We start from the raw sequence: 18,962 nt of genomic DNA, 5'->3' as shown, positions 1-18,962 counted from the left end.
CCGGTCAATTTCCTTTTTTCGAAAAAATAAATTACTAAATAAAAATAAACGAAGCGCAAGTTATAAATGGATGTTCATAGATTTTCTCTGTTCACTTAACAGTCAGTAAAATATAAGTTAACAATTTTTTTTTAAATGTTATTAATGTAACACGAATTATATATATTATATATATATATATATCTTAATATATGTAATCAGTATATCCATTGTCCTTATGGTGGGTTCCAGTGAACACCTAAACCAATTAACGAATTTTAATGGACATTACTTCATGAAGTGCAGTTTAGTCCGACCTATAGGATAGTTTTTATTTCGATTTGGGTCCCATATTAATTTTAATTTCCAATATTTGTTTTGTATGGACATATTTTCTATGAGAGATTTTATTGACGCACGGTTTGACTGGTCTGCTGTGAAACAATTTCATTATAACAACAGGGAGTGTATTTTAAGAAAAAAATCTTGATGTTATGAAATAGTATTTACAAATTTATAAAAAACAGTATTTTATTTATTATGTACAGAACAACGTCTGTCGGGTCAGCTAGTTTATCTATAAAATATGATGCTTAAGGGCTAATCTATATCACTAAGATAGTGGCAAGTTTTGTATTTATTTTTGTTACGAATAAACACAAAAACTACTTTACCGATTTTAAAGAATTCCTTCAGCAGCAGTGTGGTAGGTATATTACTTTATTCAACATGTGAAATACAATTATAATATAAAAATAGTAAAACATCATCAACAATGCTGATTTGCTGTTCAAAATTGCAAGGCGTTACATTATTCACTAATTACTAAAACAAATCTTCTTCTTTAGCCGTTTTCAATCTCGTAGGCCTCCTTCAGATTATGCCATCTTTTTCGGTCTTGAGCAGTTTCCAGCTTTGTTCCCGCCAGTCTTTTGATATCGTCGTACCAACGCATCTGTGGTATTCCTCTCGGGCGTTTCTCACCCTTCAGTAAATATAGATGCAATACAAATCAGCTTTGACGAATTCAGGCCAAGCGACTAGTTATATTAAAATCATAATGGTTCCTATTAGTTTAAATTGAAAAATAAGTTGGTCACGCTGATGAAGTCGCAGACATTTCATGTCGTTAATAGTCTTTTGTTTAAGTTTTCTTAAGTCTTGCTCCGTGAGTATATTGAGCCACGTAGCCATTCTCGTAATGAAGACGTCTTCACACTTCATAATATTAATTTATATTTGTTTAATAGTTTATTTGAGGCTGTATAGGTACTCATGTTATGCATGAAAGCGAGGTGCTTAGATATTACGGCTAAAAATCGTAGTAATTTTTCGCTTGAATGAATTTAAATGCATTGAAAAATATTTGATTATCAAATAGTTAGCAATTAATATAGAGCCTCATAAGTGGTTTTCTAAATCTTCTATCTGAGGTGCATGTGTGAGTCTTGTAAAAACTTCATTGGTTGATATTTAATTAGGGGCACAAGTTGACGGGTCGGAAGTTTTCTTAGTTAGTATATTTAACAAGATCATTGATTTGTCATAATAATGTTAGGGTTTGATCTGCGAGATTATAACGTATTTGATGAACGTATATGATGGTTTGCCGCTCATATTAAAAAACCGCTAGTTTAAAATTACTCAAATACACTTTTACTAACCCAAAAATCGCCGATTGCTTGAGGTCGAGATAACAACAGACAACAAATAAGTGAAGTTTCATTCCCACGGTCAGGTATTAGTAGTTCTTGATAACAAAAACCAAACAGAGATAAGTACGAAAATAGATATTGCAGTCTGTAATTGAAGCAGTCCGCTGGTTTGACTATTTATTATTCTTATAATATGGTCATCATAAGTATAACGATTTTAATTTATAAAGTTTAATATTTACTTTAAGATGAGAGAGAGATAAATCGAGCTTTGCGTTAAATGCCACTCGCGAAGCATTGATCTGAAATTTCTAAATCGCCAATTGTTTATCCTCTTCAATCATTCTCTTATCCGATTCATAATTTGAATTAGTACGCCGCCGATCTGCATCTTGATATCTATTGCACAATGCACAGTGCTGTAAATATGTACATATCGACCCACAAGTTAAACTTTGACCCGGTAAAATGCTAAAGCACGATCTACGGTGTCCGCGTGAGAAAAGTGGAAGCGTATAAAATGTTTCATATACAAGGACCATTCGAGTTGTCGCTTCGAAGCGACGAACTTTCGCCTAGTGGTAACAAAACCTTAGCGGCACTCGCTAAGATTCATAAACACTGCACTGGAAAAGCTCACGCACATGGCTGCATCGACCAAAAAGTTCATCCTCTCGTAAAATCAGATTCAAATTTCAGTATGAATTCAAGAAAATCTCAGAGGAATGGATACTTAATAGAAATAAAAGACGCTAACAAAAATGGCAGTTTCAACGGAAACACAAATGCCCTGTTTACAAAGAGTTTTAGCAACAGTACAAGTTCCTACGAGGGCCATAGCGATACAGATTCCGAAAATACATCTAAGAACCGACATGAAATGAGGCATACTGATCCTTGCGAGAGATTATTTACTCAGAATACGAAAGCGTCGTTGATGAAAACGGCGCGGATGCGCTACGCCGACGATAGCACAATAGCTCTACTAGACGAAGTTGATGGTGAAAAATATAAACTAAACTTATGTCGAAATCCATCAAGAGGTAGTTTTAAATGTAGGAAATCCAGTGAGCCAGTTAAAGTTGACGATGTTAATATAAATAATGACAATGCTTCAGATGATAAGAAAAAAGCTCTTACACAGCATAAAGTGTCTGTTGTTAGGAGAAACTCGGGTGGCTACTCAACCAAATGTGGAAATGAAATTAAACCACCTTGGCGAGGTACATCCAAAAATCGTGTACAGACAGAAACGCTTGTTCGTTCTCCATCGCTTCGAGGAAGTATTAGAAAGAGGACTAAATGTGATGGAATACCATGGCGGAAGCTGTACGAATTTTCAATTTGGAGGAGGTGCGGTGTGAGTTTTGCATCAAAAGAGGCTTACACCGATCGCGCCTTGCTACGTCCGTGGAGCGAATTATCTTCACAGCCACTATTCCAGGTAAGCATCACATAACTATGTACACTTTCAAATGCTGACTTACTTATTTGGTAATAATTGATTACTGTTTCGCTAGCTTATCGATCTCACGAATTCAAATGTCATTACGGTGGGAGAGGTAATCACGCTGTAGAAGCCCATAGTGTTTTATTATTGTCCAGTGTTCTGCTTCTATAAAACAATGTGATGTTACTGGATATACCAGCAATAATGATAGGCATGGAGAATTTTATTTGGTGTCGTTTGAGAATTTTATGTGGTTGGCTGTCCAAGCTTCTTTGCTGGTATAGACTGCGGTGATCAGTAACCAATAAGTGAATCTAAATTGAGACCGAAATAGAGGTCGCATTGTTTACTTTATGTTATAATATATACATACTCGATAAGTAACATTAAATCAAGACTGTAACCTTACTATGGGATTAATTTTAACGGTCTTAGTGATATTAAATTGTATAGGATCCATACCCGAGGGTTACCTTATACTTCTCTCACCTATCTCTGTCAGCGGCACGGGCTCATATACTGATATATTTAAATACTGATAATATTTATTATTGTTGTCTATATAACAAGAAATAATAGAAACAATAATGGCGAAATCCAAAATGGCGGCCATGCAAAAAAATATGGTAAAATAATCGACACGCACTTGACCCGTCTTGTCCACAATATCATAATAAGTGCAAATATCTTACTATTTTGATTATTACTAATTTTCAGAAAACTGTAATTGTAATAATAGGGTGACTATTGTATTAATTTAAGTTAAATCTTTTTCAATGCTCACAGTAATTTTCATTATTGGTCGTTTTCTGATCTTTCACGCGAAAACTGACGAAGTAATTGGCAAATATTACAAAATCGTCAATGTCAGATGTGTGTTACAAGGCGTACTTACATAACAGTTGAAGCTAGACACGAATACTAATGTCAACGTGCCTTACAAGTTACAACTCACAATTAGGGTTGGCATCTATTGCACAGAAAATATTATGTTCATTCAATTATAATCTTAATATATATAAATTACGTGTCACGTTTTTCGTCCGCGATGGACTCCTAAACTAATGAACGAATTTTAATGGGGATTACTTCATCGAGTGCAGTTTCGTCCAACTTGAGAGATAGGATAGTTTTTATTTCGATTTGAGACCCATAATTATTTTTAATTCCAATATTTGTTTTGTATGGACATATTTTCTATGAGAGAATTTATTGACGCACGGTTTGACAGTTCTGCTGTGAAACAGTTTCATTATAATTAACTATAGGGAGCAATGATGATACATAATATAGAACGTCATTGACAGGAAGTATATTTTACAAAAAAAAATCTTGGTGTTATGAAATATTATTGACAAATACATGAAAAAAATCAGTATTTTTTTTATTATGCACAGAACAATGTCTGTCGGGTCAGCTAGTAAATAATAAGATATATTCACATTTTCTGTTGTAGTAGGTATCTAGTATATCTTTGCACGCGCGAAACGCGTAATGTTTGAGGTAGTCCTCTTCTCTCAATTCGTCAGGCTATGTTTATCATTCTTTTTATTTTTTTAATCTATGTCCGCGACAAGCCGTTCCGTGATAGCATATTTAAAGGTTCTGAAATATTTTGAGTGGTTACATACTTTCATACCAAATTGAGTCAGATGACTAGCATCTGACTCAATTTCGTTTAAATATAATTAAGTATGTTTACCTTCGACCTGGTAAATATCACTAAGGTGTAATAGGTACCGGTGTCGGCCCTAGAAACACTCGCCAGCCTCACTGAGGTGGGCGTTGATTTGGATATTATTCAATAAGCTTTTGAGGTAGCGATTTAAAAGCCATGCAAGCGTGCCAATGAAATATTAATTTATGTCCAATATTGATAATTCTTGTGTTTTGAAGATTTGTTTGACGTGTTGCAATTAACCATTAACCACAGGCGTTGGCAATCACGAGTGACCCGTACGCTCATTTGTCATCTGATCACTAGAAAAAACTTAAATGCTTGCATAGCAGCCACGTATTTCAGCTGCTTTAATATTATCCTTCTTCCGATATGGTATCAGGCAAGTCAACGAACTGATCGGTTTTCTTACGATCCCTCAAGGGAGTTTCTACAAATATATATATATATATGTCTGCGAACACTCCAGAAATGTTCTGAACTACTGGAAGGAGCTTCACAGGTTGTATAGGTTGTGTTGTTGGTTGCCAACACTACAGAGCTAATGGTGTGTTGGTGAAAACTAACTGGTTTCATTGCTGAAACAGAAGCCCCTATACCAATACCAATGGTATCTACTAAGAAACACTTATGTGTTGTGCCTTATGCTGATTTAATTTCAATACAAATTTGTATGTTACTTCGGTCAGGCCTGTCTCACTACCCGTGTAGGTATCGAAATCGTAAGTACGTGCGGCGGCCTCTAGAGAGTAGGCCAGCCAGTAGGGACTCACGGGCGAGTTCCCACCGATATTTTAAAAATGGAGAAACATAATTAAGGCAATGCATGTTAAAGGTCATTGCGATACTAATTTAATTTTTTTAAGTTTCCTAAAGACGCTGAAACAATCTAATTTAAAGTGATTACTATTATAATGAAATTACCATTAATGATTGCTAAGGTAGGTACAGTTTTAGGTAAAGAAGTCAACCCTAATGTCGTCAGAAGACATAAGAATCACGCGATAGAAAGAGACGAAACTTCTAGGTGAATAAAAATGTAGGTTAGTAGCGCTGTGCGATCTGAATTACAGCTTATTGTATGACCACAAGAGTCCCTATTTCTGTAATTGATTTTGCGGAGTGGCACTTCCATACTTGTGCTATTATAATATATTATTTGCTTCGGTTACGGCACAGGTTATGGTACGGGGTTCTCAGCTTAACTCAGAAGTAAGACTCCCACCTATCGGCTTCCATCATTTAAATTAAATAATATGCAAGCAAGATATAATAGCGTTGTTTGTAAACAATGGAATGGATGTCGCAACATGTTCGCTATGTTAATGTAATACTGTATGTTATTTAACTGCCTACAACCGCGCCCGCCTTGCGAATTGTTCAAACCTTCATCACAATATCTCGAGCTTTTGTTATGTACGATCCAATTACTGGTATTGAACCTTCTTCACAGACGTAGCTATACTATGTGGAGCTATAGTTAGTATAGCGCAGAGAGATAGTTTCCGTTTTAATTTCAGTCAATGTCAATCATAACAAAAATAGAAATAGTCAATAGAAAAAAAAGATGTTTTTTTATGAAAATAAGGGATGAGACGAGCAGGACGTTCAGCTGATGATAATTGAAACGCCCTGCCAATTACAATGTAGTGCCGCTCAGGATTCTTGAATAACCCAAAAATTCTCAGCGGCACTACAATTGCGCTCAAAAGTCACATTAGCCCTGGGCAATTTCACGAGCTATGGCGCCCTTCAGACCGAAACACAATAATGCTTTCACATTACTGGTTCACGGCAGAAATAGGCGCCGTTGTGGTACCCATAATCCAGGCGGCATCCTGTGCAAAGGCGCCTTCCACTGGTAAATCTGGATCCTAGATCCTGTGGTAACTCCAGCGCAACACATAAACCGCACTGTGGAATAACTGTTTGCGTGCAAACAGAATATCAGATAAAATTGACGCTCTCCTATCAATATAAGTACCTAACATACGTTTTTATAATTATCTTGTAACTATATTAACACGTCTACCCATCAATCAAATTAAACATTAACGGTGTTATTACACAAATGTTAAACGCGTGTTGATTACTTGTTTAAAAAAAGCAAATACAAATACGTGTCTCTGTTGGTTATCGCCAATCTTTAGACGTCGTTTAAATCGTAAGATTCTGTTTTACAAAGCACGTGTCTAAGCCATGTTTAAATTATTTTTTGCGATATAAAATCAAATCAAAATCACTTTATTCGTGTAGGTCACGGAAATAACACCTATAAATGTCAAAAAAAAAAAATTCTTATTGAATCTACCGCTACTTCGTAATGAGAAGAAGTAGCAAGAAACTCATTGCCACTGTTTTAAATCAAGATTTACATACATTTTCATCGTTTAACAAGTAATTTATAGCACCTTTAATGATTTTAGTAAGCGATGCTTTAATGACTCGAGTTATATACACGGGATGGTTTTAATGTGTCCGTTTCTCGGGAACACTTAATTGGCGAAAGTATCGGATATCAGTTTACAGATCGTTATCTGAACGGCGGCCTGATTTTGTGATGATATTTCAGTATGCTTGATATCGCCACCTCCACATTATTTATGTAAACTGTTACATTTCTCTCGTTATTACAGAAATTTGAATATCAGATGAATATCGCGTCGGTTGACGGCTAGATCTGAAGATTTTTCTTTTACTTTTACCTTTAAAAGGCTAAGTCTTTGTCAAGGGATATATTATGTAATGTATATGTAAGGCAAGTGTGGGCACGTTGATCGCCGGAGACCTCGTAGGACATTCGTCGACCAAATTGGGGACGTCTTGAAAAAAGAAATGGTCTGAAGCATCCAGAACCGGCGCGAAGAAGAGTAATTAATGTAGAATATGAAGTGGCGTGTGGTTCGTAAGGATAGAAGCAATTGGCATTCTGTTGTCTCTGCCTACCTCGAAGTCAAGTTAGGTAATAGTGTATTTTCGCATTCCCTATTCGATTTTAAAGTATACATAAATGATGACGAGGAAAATGTTTTGCTTTTTGGATTAACAGCGCTTTTCTTATGCTTTAAACTTTGTAAACAATATCGGTTCAGTTATAAGTATAGTAGTTTTCTCTTATTAATTGAATCATTATCATCACAAGTACCTGTATATAATTATGCAATTGAGATGAGATATATATTTGGGAAGCAGTAGCCCGAATTGTTTGTTTGAAGTACTCTCGAGTGTTTTGTGAATGAGTCCATAAGTGCAATTATGGGTAAGTCAGTTTGCTTATGATCAATTCGCTCATTATAATGGCCTCTCCAGCAAATCCACAAAATAATGAGTAGAATTGACGGTGAGCTTGCCAGGCTTATGTACTAGATTTGTATAAAATCTATTGTACTGTAGTTACTGTAGTATGCCCCTTAGTATAACCCACGTGTTATAAATTTTTGTCCTTAGATTAAAGATTGGTCTCCGCTGCGCTCCAACTAGATACTGCACTACCTAAACATTGTCATAAGAAAAAGTCATTCGCTCCATTGTCCAAATCATTTCAGCATTCATTTCTCAGTCCTTGTCACAACATCTCCTTTCACAGCATAGCGCGCTCGTATTACCGCATTCGGAATTCTATCAATCAGTCTCACCCCACACATACTACGCAGTAATCACATCTCAACTGCGTGATTCTTCTGCAATGCAATGTCTAAACTTCCCCAAGAATCTGGTTATCATATCCGGCTTCTTGTTTCAGATGTTAGCGAGTTCTAGATAAGATATCCTACGATCTTATAGTACCAGTGTAGATGTTATACTTTCAATTTTTTATTCATCTTAAGCAGAGAAGAATGTCTGTTATATTTCCTTACTGGATTTTGGCATCCGCCTTTTATCTGACATTCTCACTTCTATAGGACCAAATTGTAAATACATTAATAAAAATCTCAGTGATTTCTTTAATCACACAGGCTAATCGGAAATGTATTTAAAGTCAATCCTTTTCAAGTAATTATGCGCGGGTTACGGCAAGGATAGGAATGCAAGTCTCCACTTCCTGTCCTTACCTTATACGTATTCCTGTAGCGGCCGAGATCGTGGCCGGATTGTAAAGTGATCGTGGATCTACGAATATATATTCCACCAGTTTAGCACGCTGTCTTGCTTGTGTTGAGCATTCATCGTGTTCAATTTCTGTAGAAATAATCTTGTTTGAGCTTCATCTTCGCGTTTTTTGTAATGGTATTGGTAATGTTGGACCATATTCCGGAACGTGCCTTTAATGTGGGTATAATATCAAGTGTCGTTTGTCGCCGTCTTCATAACTGTACATTAAATCAAAAATGTAATCTTACTTTCTTAGATAAAGGATTAGTCTCGCTGCTCCAACTAGATAAGGCACTACCCAAGAACCTTTTAATCCGGCAAGTATTAGATGCTTGTTGGGTGCGTGCCATGTTGACACTCAATGGCATTTTTCAAATTTTGTACGCTTCGTGCTATTTTACATTGAAATTAATAAAATACATAATACTTACTGTAGATATGTGATCCCTTTCTTATTTCTTGTAGTATTATTTTAACAAAGTTTTACTACGCAAGTTTCAATTATTAGTAAAGTTTAACAGAACATAGGGCATATATATTACTTTATTCTATAAGGATATCAAAAAAATGACAGTTATTAATGTTGAAAGTTATACTTCTTATCATTTACCACCACTTCGGAAAGGGTTGGTTGAAAGGACCGTCTTCAAAAACTGAAAAGTATCAAATAACTAAAAATTTAATTTAATACCTTTGCCTTTAATATTAATAAAATAATATTATTTATATGTGCTACTTATTGATAGGTTTTAATTTGGTTTAAGTGTTCAGGTTAATCCTGAATTAAAACTCCTAAAAAAGCCGTACACAAAAAACAATTATATCATCGAGGTAAACAAAAATTTTCATAAAAAATGTTCATAAAATGAAAACTACTGGGCCAAACTATGTAAAATTATTATGAGACCAAATGGCATCTATTCTGCATCGAATTAAAGAAAAATTAAGAGGCTCAGAGTAATCGGTGTACATACATAAAAAAAAAACTGATCGAATTGATAACCTCCTCCTTTTTGAAGCCGGTTAAAAAGGTGGTAAGTAACTCATTGCCACTCTTTTAACGTTAAAGTTAACAACTTCATAGTTTTACAAATTATTTATTTACAATCTATGTGAAGGGATGCAGAACAACAATACGTCATTGATGGACAAAACTACTCAAACATCGAGTTACAAAAAACGACCACAAAAGTTGTTGAGTGCAGTAGATACATTAATCACAACATACACTGTACATAATAAAGATAGTATGGGAGCAATACATTAACGATTGTAAAGATAATCATAGATACATATTTTTATAAATATTTGCGATAACTTTTAATAATTTTAACTATTTATGTGACGTGCAGAAGGCGTAACGACCTCAGAATGCTGATGTTTATGAACTGATTTTCTTTTCGTTTGAATACACATTGAGATGGGTCACATTTAAGAAAATATTCTGATGATGAGACCCATGACATACAAAGGTATAAAAGGCATTTATTTTCTCAAAATTGATTCCTTTAGAATTCTTTTTGATGTCATTTCTAACACTACCACCGCTTCGGAATCAAATGGCGGTCTGAGAGAGAAGAGCGCAAGGCGGCGCAAGAAACTCTCCCAGCATTCTTTTTTTGCGCTCTTTTTAATAAAATATACAATATTATATATAGGTAGTTATATAGAAATTATAAACATAAAGTATCATTAGTGAATTGGAACTAATAAAGAACATAGTTGAATTTCTTTTTGACAGTTACCACGACAATCATGTTCTATGTTTCGAATTCCACAAGGCGTCTCAAGACGTAGTTCGTGGTCAAGTGTTTTTGTGACTTTTAGGTAGGTACAGTAACAAAGAAAGTGACAAACTACACCCATATGCTTAGGTGACCCATAGGCTCGTATATCCCTCCTTCCATTTTTTTTATGTGACAATAAGGGATGAGACGAACAGGACGTTCAGCTGATGGTAATTGATACGCTCTGCCCATTACAACGCAATGCCGCTCAGGATTCTTGAAAAACCCAAAAATACTGAGCGGCACTTCAATTGCGCTCGTCTCCTTGAGACACGGTGTTATGTGTCATTTGGGCAGTACTTTCACTAGCTAAGGCGCCCTTCAGATTCCAAAACACAATAATGCTTACATATTACTACATTACGGCAGAAATGACGCACTTAACGCAGGTAAGCTAGCCGGTGTATTCTGTGCAAAGGAGCCTACCACTGGTATTACTGGTAAAACTCGGTTTACATTGTCAATTTAATATTTATAACATATAACTTAATGTAAATGAAGATCGAATACCTTTTTGCGTAATGAACGCCTTAGATATTCAGCTGTAGAGTAATAGGATTTACGACAGAGCCATTTTTTTATAAAACATTTAAATTTATTTATAGATAATGCTTGAACAGTGGCTGGGACTTTATTAAAAAAGTGTATACATTTACCGTTAAAACTATATGTATCTTATGTAGCCTACTAGAATTAGTTACAAGCAATCCCTCATTTTTAGTGTTATAATATTGAAAATGACTATTAAGAGCAAAAGGTGACGATTTTTGTGAACGTAAGAATACGTACGTTGTGGGCATTTAATATACACTAATGTTTTGGTATTTGCTTGAGTTTCCTTGGCAATGTTTGGTATGCTCCTTGAAATGGCGACGTCGTCGTTGCCTGCCCTAAAGTATGTGCGAGGAGAGCGTTGGCTAGACCAGCTCGTGAGGGTGCCGTTTGCGGTGCATGGTCAGTTCTGTCACAGGGGATTTTTTTTTAATATAATGGAACAATTGATGTTAAAAATATATTTCTTTTGTTTTTTTTCTTAACGTAATCAACCGGTCTCATAATACCTGTATTAATTCACGGAGTGTGTGGATCGATGTATTTTACTTCTGTAGTGGTTTATTAAATTAATTTACATTTTTTGAAGTACTTGTAATGTAATTAAAATAATTTGATAAATGATGAAGATGTCAACATTGATTTAAAAGTGTTTTTTTTGTTCTTTTTTTCTCATTAAAGCTCAACCTTTTCCGATGTGGTTTCAAATAGTTATAAAATAAATCTTGTATTGCCAATACCTCCTCATAATTAAAAAGGGGTTCTATTAAAAAATATATGTATCTCTCCAGCTTCTTGATATAAGTATAGTTTATACAGGATGTTACAAAACTACCCGCTAAGCCGAAAGAAGGCTTGATGGAGACCTATAACGAGTCCATTCACAATATATAAGAACCGTAGTAACGCTGTATAACATACCCCGACAATATAAAAAAGTATTTTCACTGATGGGCAAACCCTATTTCAGAAAAATTTGAGAGTAAACTACGCAGAATGTACCTACATTTCTACCTAATTCGTGGAACGAAAAAAAAATTATAAAACCTAACCTAACGGAACAACCGAAAACAAAATAATTAATGATGAGGAAGAGACGATCACTAACGATCTATCTGTTAGTCATATGGACTCTACGTTTGAAGAGTGATATAATTCAGGTGTCTATGGTGGTGAACGTATCTATAAAACTACAATAACCACAGTGTCTTGTAAGTTGTCACGTGGGTAATAATATATCATCACACTGATCTCGGTGTCATGGCCACTTTCCTTGTCACTCCATCATTTGTGCTGTTATTACTTAGAAGTTGTTATTTATAAACATACACAGTTGGCTGTTTGGAGGCGTTATCGAATATACGAACGACATATGCCGTAATTTGCAGGTAGCTTCTACCGTCTTTATGAATGTCTCGTCAAAGGTACGTGCGTACTAAAAAAAATATCAGGTGTATGTAACTGGGTGTCCCTTGCATACAAAATTAAGCCTGTAAGAAATTCATACTTGGAATTCCACTTTCGCACGACACGCCACATATTAGGATATCATCCCCACCATCTGGATGCTTGGCGGTCCTCCAAAGGGCGGTTTTCAAGGAACTTTCTTCCACGTACAACAAAGCTGTGGAATGAGCTTCTTTGTGCGGTGTTTCTACCTTATGCACCTTAACGACCGGCAACGCTCTTGTGATTCCTCTGGTGTTGCAAGAAAATATGGGCGGCGGTGATCACTTAACACCAGGTGACCCTCACGCTTACCTTACATTTGTCCTCCTTTTCTCGTATATGGAGATGCTTAATTTGCTTTTGACAGGTAGGCAGAATAAAGAGATATCCTATAAGAGTTCTGTTTATCTATTAAACAGATTACGGAAGCATGAAACTTTTGAATATAAACCATCTTTACTTTCCTAATCCCACTGCTTGATGCGTTGTAAAATATCTAAACATGGCCTATTTCTCCTGGTAATAAATCTAATGATGGCTGATTGAACGGTTTTATTTAGAACATGTAACGAGATGTGCCTCCACAAATTCCTTCATCAAATATTATATTTCAGAAACTGTTAACGAATAGTCATACTTAATTTTGTTTAATCATCATCACTATATATTATAAACCAAATTCTCCGCCGCGTCTGTATATATGTCTATTAGCGAATTACTCAAAAACAACTGTTTTCACCAATGGATAGCGTGGTAAAAAAATAAAAAAATACTTTTAAGAATCTGAAGTCGAGGCTCCGGCAACAGGATCATTCTGCCACCACAAGCAGGGCCCGTTCACGAGCATGACGCATGAGCCAGCCATCGCCTCCAAACCTAAACCAAAATTAATGATTCAAACGGAAGAATAGCTTAGCGTTATACCTGTTAAGTCTCTTAATATAATAAAATAATTCTCGACACGAATACCCAACAGTTTTTTCAGATATCGCAGTACGAACTCTGAATTATAATTGCATACTTGTTTACAAACATTAAATATAAGTTCCGTCGTGGCGTTCCTACTTATATTTCAATGTCAAACAATTATGTAATTAATATAATACTCTACGATATGTTTTAACAACAACAAATTAAAACGCCACGCAGTTTTATTTGTATTTTAGATTATTAACTATTATTAATTTATTAATTAAATGGATTGTATTTCTTTGCTGCCACATTTTTTTTCATATTATTTCATAAAAAGCATATATTTTTCAAAATTGATTCTTTTACAATTCTTTTTGATGTAATTTCTAATACCTATTACTACCGCTTCGGAAACAAATGGTGCTCTGATAGAGAAGAAGCGGCGCAGGAAAATCTCCCAGCATTCTTTTTTGCGCTCTTTTTAATATAATATACAATATAGTACTGTCATTGTTGAAGTCTACTAGAATTAGTTACAAGCAAGTCTCTTGTGTTATAATGGATACAATTAAGAACCTAACTAATAAACAATCTCTAAAAATAAATAAAATATAACTATAGCTTGAAGATGTTGTACTATATTGTAAGCAATAGCTAACATGTGCCTATAAAATATCCAATTACATAACAAACGAGTTTCATACAATGCCTTTAGTTAAAATTCCAAGTTGGTTTATTCAATGTTACTTCAAGTTATTGCCTATTATTAGCAAAGCAATAGTTACTGAATATGTACTTGTCTAATAACGAAATAATTCTATTTTGTATTTAAGTGCCGAACACAGCAGGAGCAAGTTGTAACATTAGTATCGCTCGGTTGGCTAACAAAAGATTAACTTTATAATCTGGTTGTACCAACCGTTTCTGTAGAACTACGTCGGAGTTGTAACACAACACCAACAGCGCTAATCTATAATCAGCCTTAGTATATTCATTTATATATTTTGTATTATGCCGTCTTTCGTACTTAATGTTGTAATAATTATTATTATCATTATTATATTACTGTTTTAAAAACAATTCACTGATTTGAATGATTATTTTTTCTGATATCTTTAACTCACTTCTTCTGATCTCGCATAATGCCTTTATTTTATTTACAGTATGTGTAGATTGACGCATCTACTGTGTTGTACTATATGTATATACTCAATAACTTCATTTTTACGTTTTATTTTACATTTTTTTGACTTAATTAGTCATTTAGTAATTGAAGTTTGAGTATTTTGTTGCATTACTTTGCATATAATGTAATTGAAATGATTTGTAAATTTAATTGAAAATAAGAACTTGTGATACCATTCTGTTTTGAAAAGAAAAGTTTATAAGTGACATCCAAGATAGGTTTGTTACTACATACATAGTTATAGGTGAGATGGTCACCGATTCCAAAAATAACAATAATCGTATCTACAATTAGATTAATTAATTAGATTGTATAAAAATAAGCAATTAGTTTTATATTTTTTAGTGCACATTATATCTATTGTTTTGGAAAAGTGTTTTTGAAGTTGGTTGTTTTTTTTTTGTCAATTTAGTAGTCATTCGCTGAGTTATAAAATATTTACACATGGGTACTTAAATGTTTTAAACGCGTATATTATAATGATTATCTGATTTTCCTTGACGGTAAACAGGACACATTTGACTCTTGAGATTTAGATAACAGATAAGCTTAGTACCGTAGCAATAAAGAAAAAAAAAATAAATATACCCTTAATCCTTATATAACAAACTCTTAGGTAAATTTAAATAGGCTTAAGACTAAGAAAAATACAATTCTACTCTAGTAGTTCAAATATATTATACTTAAAAACGTACCCAGATAGGTTTGTGAATCAATAAGAATAAAAATTGAAAACAATCTAGGTTATGAACCAGTATCAACTAATTACTGAAATTCCACACATCATAATTAATAACTGTTTGATCTACTAGCAATTTTTTAACCTTAGACACACTAGACATACTTAGATCGCATATATTTCTATGACAGCTGTGAAAGCGTCGAAAAAGTTGAATTTAGAACTAAACTCCATGTTCATTTTTCAGCAATGTACTTACACTAACACAAGTGTCATACAAATCGCGTGTAAGACAAAGCTTGTCACGCACACTAAACTAATATTCCTGTCATGTTTTTATTGGTTCTCTAACAGAAAGAGACTATCTAGACGTATAAATTTTCTTAGATCTTAACATAATATATATATAAGAATCTAAGAATCATATATATATATAACTTGTACCTTCTTAAATAATTTTTGTTTCAAATTTCATCATGACAATGAATAAAGTTTTTGCTTTACCAATATATGAAAACTAAATTCGTCATACGTATTGTGTAAAATGTATGAAATTATTATCGGATTACTCAAGTAAAATATAAATTGTTTCTCATTGTAACACATTCAATTGCTGACAATTAAGGAAATGCGGATAATTGGTCTGAATAAGTTAAGGTAGTGCTACATGTGCGCGTAGGTTACCATTGAATCTGTTGTCACTTCCTCGTGCTCGGTACCTGTGTGGGTGACGCTCATGAATTAGCATTGCTGATGGGCGTGGACGACTCCTCATACGTCCTCATGCATACTGTGTGACTAATCCTTAGCTGGTTGGTAATATGTACTCATATCATAATCACCATGATTATGCTCAGTTTCTGCTAATATGTAAATATTGTAAATTTTGCCCAGAGAACTTGCCAAAAATATTTTCTATTCGCAAGTGGCAGAAAAATTGAGTCGATATATGGTTTGAGTGTTCTTGAGTGTTAATTCCGCTAATATTCGTCTTCAAACAATTCGACACGTGTTTCGCCTCAACACTAGGCATCCTCAGGAGATGTTGACTCGCCAAACTCTGGCACGAAACTGTGGTCTTCTGGATAATTAAGGATTTCCGCAAAATAACGCGTACTCCAATAAATTTTCGATAGCTTCTATATATTTGTGTTAATTATAAATGACTACATAAAACATACATATTCCTACATCTACCAAGGTTATAGAAACAAGATTGTATTGTTTTATAAGTAATTTATTATAATGACTTAATGACACTAGGCATTACTTAACTTTTGTATGCTCGATCTAAGCGACCTCCACTATTAATTTATTGTTTTGTTCATAAGTCACATTCGCACTGGGGGTTCAAAAGCGTTTATATATTTTGAGCTTATATCCACCTCCCCTTTTTTTGCTTATTCTAAGATTCAGATCGGACATTGATATAAATCTACTATATCTATAGATTCGTCACATAAGGTCTTCAATTTTACTTCTATTATAATTTATCCATCTAATATTTTGATGATTTTAATTTAGTTCCTTTTTGAACCGTCTTCATCCGAGTTGATATTTATACTAGTTTTGTCGGGTTTTAGATTATTGTAGTTTGGCACACCATAAGATGTCCGGCATCGTGATGTACGCTTAGTAATAACATCAAACTCATTTTTGCATTATTATATTCTTGTTTTTGTACCTAATAAATATAACACGTAGTTCAAAACTAGTTCATTGTTAGTCGAACTATATAGAAACGAAGGATAAATCATGCTGTTTTGTTAATGATACAAGGTAGCAGTATGTAAATAATAATTGAATTGTGCTTGTTGCAGGCTAAATCGGAGGAGCAGTTGGCGTGCGAGAAGGAATGGCTGCAAGCTGGTCACATGTGGGTGGCGCACCGCGGGGGGTTCACGGCCGTGACGCGCGAGGGGGACGCGGGGGACGGACGCGTCACGGTCCGTGTGCTGCAGAGTGGAGAGATGCTGACCGTCGACGAGGACGACCTGGAGAAGGTAGCCAGCCTAGCTAAACTCTCTAACGGCCGTTCCCAATATATTATCTACAGATAGAGATAAATTACTACCTTCTACTGTCAGTAATTAGCTGTCAACAATCTGAAGCTGGTAAGCTATACGCCCTGCCATTGACAGACAGCGTGTACGGATAAGGTAAGGTGAGTTACCGTCGACAAGTTTATTGGGACAGTTAATAGTTATGATTTTTATCTTAAGTAGGCCACAAACGGAGATAGACTGATTGATAGAATATTCGGAACGGCCGTAAGAAAAAAGGAATTCACTCGATTGTATGAAACGTGCAGTCAATGATATAATAATAATCTTGTTAAAAACGAAGATAGCCAAAATCCACTACGTTATATGCAACTGTTCGCTTTCAAACTTAGCCGGATTATACTTCGTCGCCAATTGCCATACTGTCATTACTACTATTTCAAACTTACGTCAAATCACTGCACGTTTCATACTAAACTAAATTTCAATTTTTACTTAGACAGTCCCGCCTTTTATTACGAGTATTTACATCCTCTTTGAAAGTAGCCGTGGTATAATCTATTAAAATGGCACTACTCACTAACAGCCACTCTCATTTTTTTTTAACTTTAAACTTATTATTTAGATTAAAGTCCTTCGTCAATCCATCCCGAATCTGTATGTGACTCTTAGTTTCCACATCCTAATATTTAGTATGGAGGATGAACACCATAGTGGCAATAGTCACCTTCATTCCCTAGTGTACAGTGTAATTATGAACTGCCAGTGTAATATTTATGTACTATTCCTGAAAGTGTCACAGTTACCATGAAGAGGTCCAAAGGGGGTCCATCGTTGTTGGCTCGATGGGCATGATCACAACTTTTAGAGACTTATTGAAGTCCAGACGTTATCAATTTTGTAGTCGACCTATTCTATTTCAGTTAGGAGTTTTTCTACCAAAATTAACTTGATTGGTATATCGCTATCTAGGCAGTGGAAAAGTGGTCCAAATGTTCTACCTATTCATTTAAGGAAGGAACCAACGATTATAAATAAATACCGAAAAGAAAATTTGAAACGAGAGTCATTCGAATTTATATGAAATTCTTGCAAATGCTGGCAACTCTCTTGGTCTCCGTCTCTACAACACATGTTTCATAGTTTTATATTCACAGAGTAAATACCTGGTTACACTCCTCGATGGCACATCAATAATGCCTGGCAATCGATGAAATTTTAAAAGTTTTCGCGAAAAAGAAACGCAAGTTTGAACTTGTAATAAAACCAAAATAATATTATTAAATTTTCATTGTTTTTCTAGCGTTTTTTATACCCTTTGAAGTTGTGAATCAAAATCGGTTCAGTGGCTTATAATCTCAATGTGGTTACAGATTTACTAAACGCGTTTGGAGCACGGCTTTGCTCACGTTAAACTATACTGTGTGAATAAAATACCACACATATTCCATGTGGAAATCTAGGTCGGGGCATATAACTTGTAGGAATGCACAATATCGCTCATAAACGAATTCATATTTTGACTCCCCTTGGTCGATTG

General features: G+C 34.7%; 2 protein-coding genes across 2 annotated transcripts in view; both read left to right on the top strand.

Moving 5' to 3' along the window:
* LOC126967082 (kinesin-related protein 12-like) overlaps window positions 1–13,524 on the top strand; it is a 97,346-nt gene extending 83,822 nt beyond the window's left edge. Inside the window, exon 5 of the mRNA XM_050811461.1 lies at window positions 13,423–13,524. Within this exon, the coding sequence (XP_050667418.1) occupies window positions 13,423–13,491 (69 nt within the window). The 3' untranslated portion in view covers window positions 13,492–13,524. The remainder of the gene's footprint in view (window positions 1–13,422) is intronic.
* The window catches only part of LOC126967070 (unconventional myosin-XVIIIa), a 194,019-nt gene continuing 177,064 nt past the window's right edge, over window positions 2,008–18,962 (top strand). The window contains exons 1-2 of the mRNA XM_050811430.1: window positions 2,008–3,078; window positions 17,240–17,422. Coding sequence (XP_050667387.1) covers window positions 2,155–3,078; window positions 17,240–17,422 — 1,107 coding nt within the window. The 5' untranslated portion in view covers window positions 2,008–2,154. The remainder of the gene's footprint in view (window positions 3,079–17,239; window positions 17,423–18,962) is intronic.

Source organism: Leptidea sinapis, chromosome 12 (genome assembly GCF_905404315.1).
Source record: "Leptidea sinapis chromosome 12, ilLepSina1.1, whole genome shotgun sequence".
Classification (NCBI taxonomy): Eukaryota; Metazoa; Arthropoda; class Insecta; order Lepidoptera; family Pieridae; genus Leptidea; species Leptidea sinapis.
This window is presented reverse-complemented; position numbering and strand designations above follow the sequence as displayed.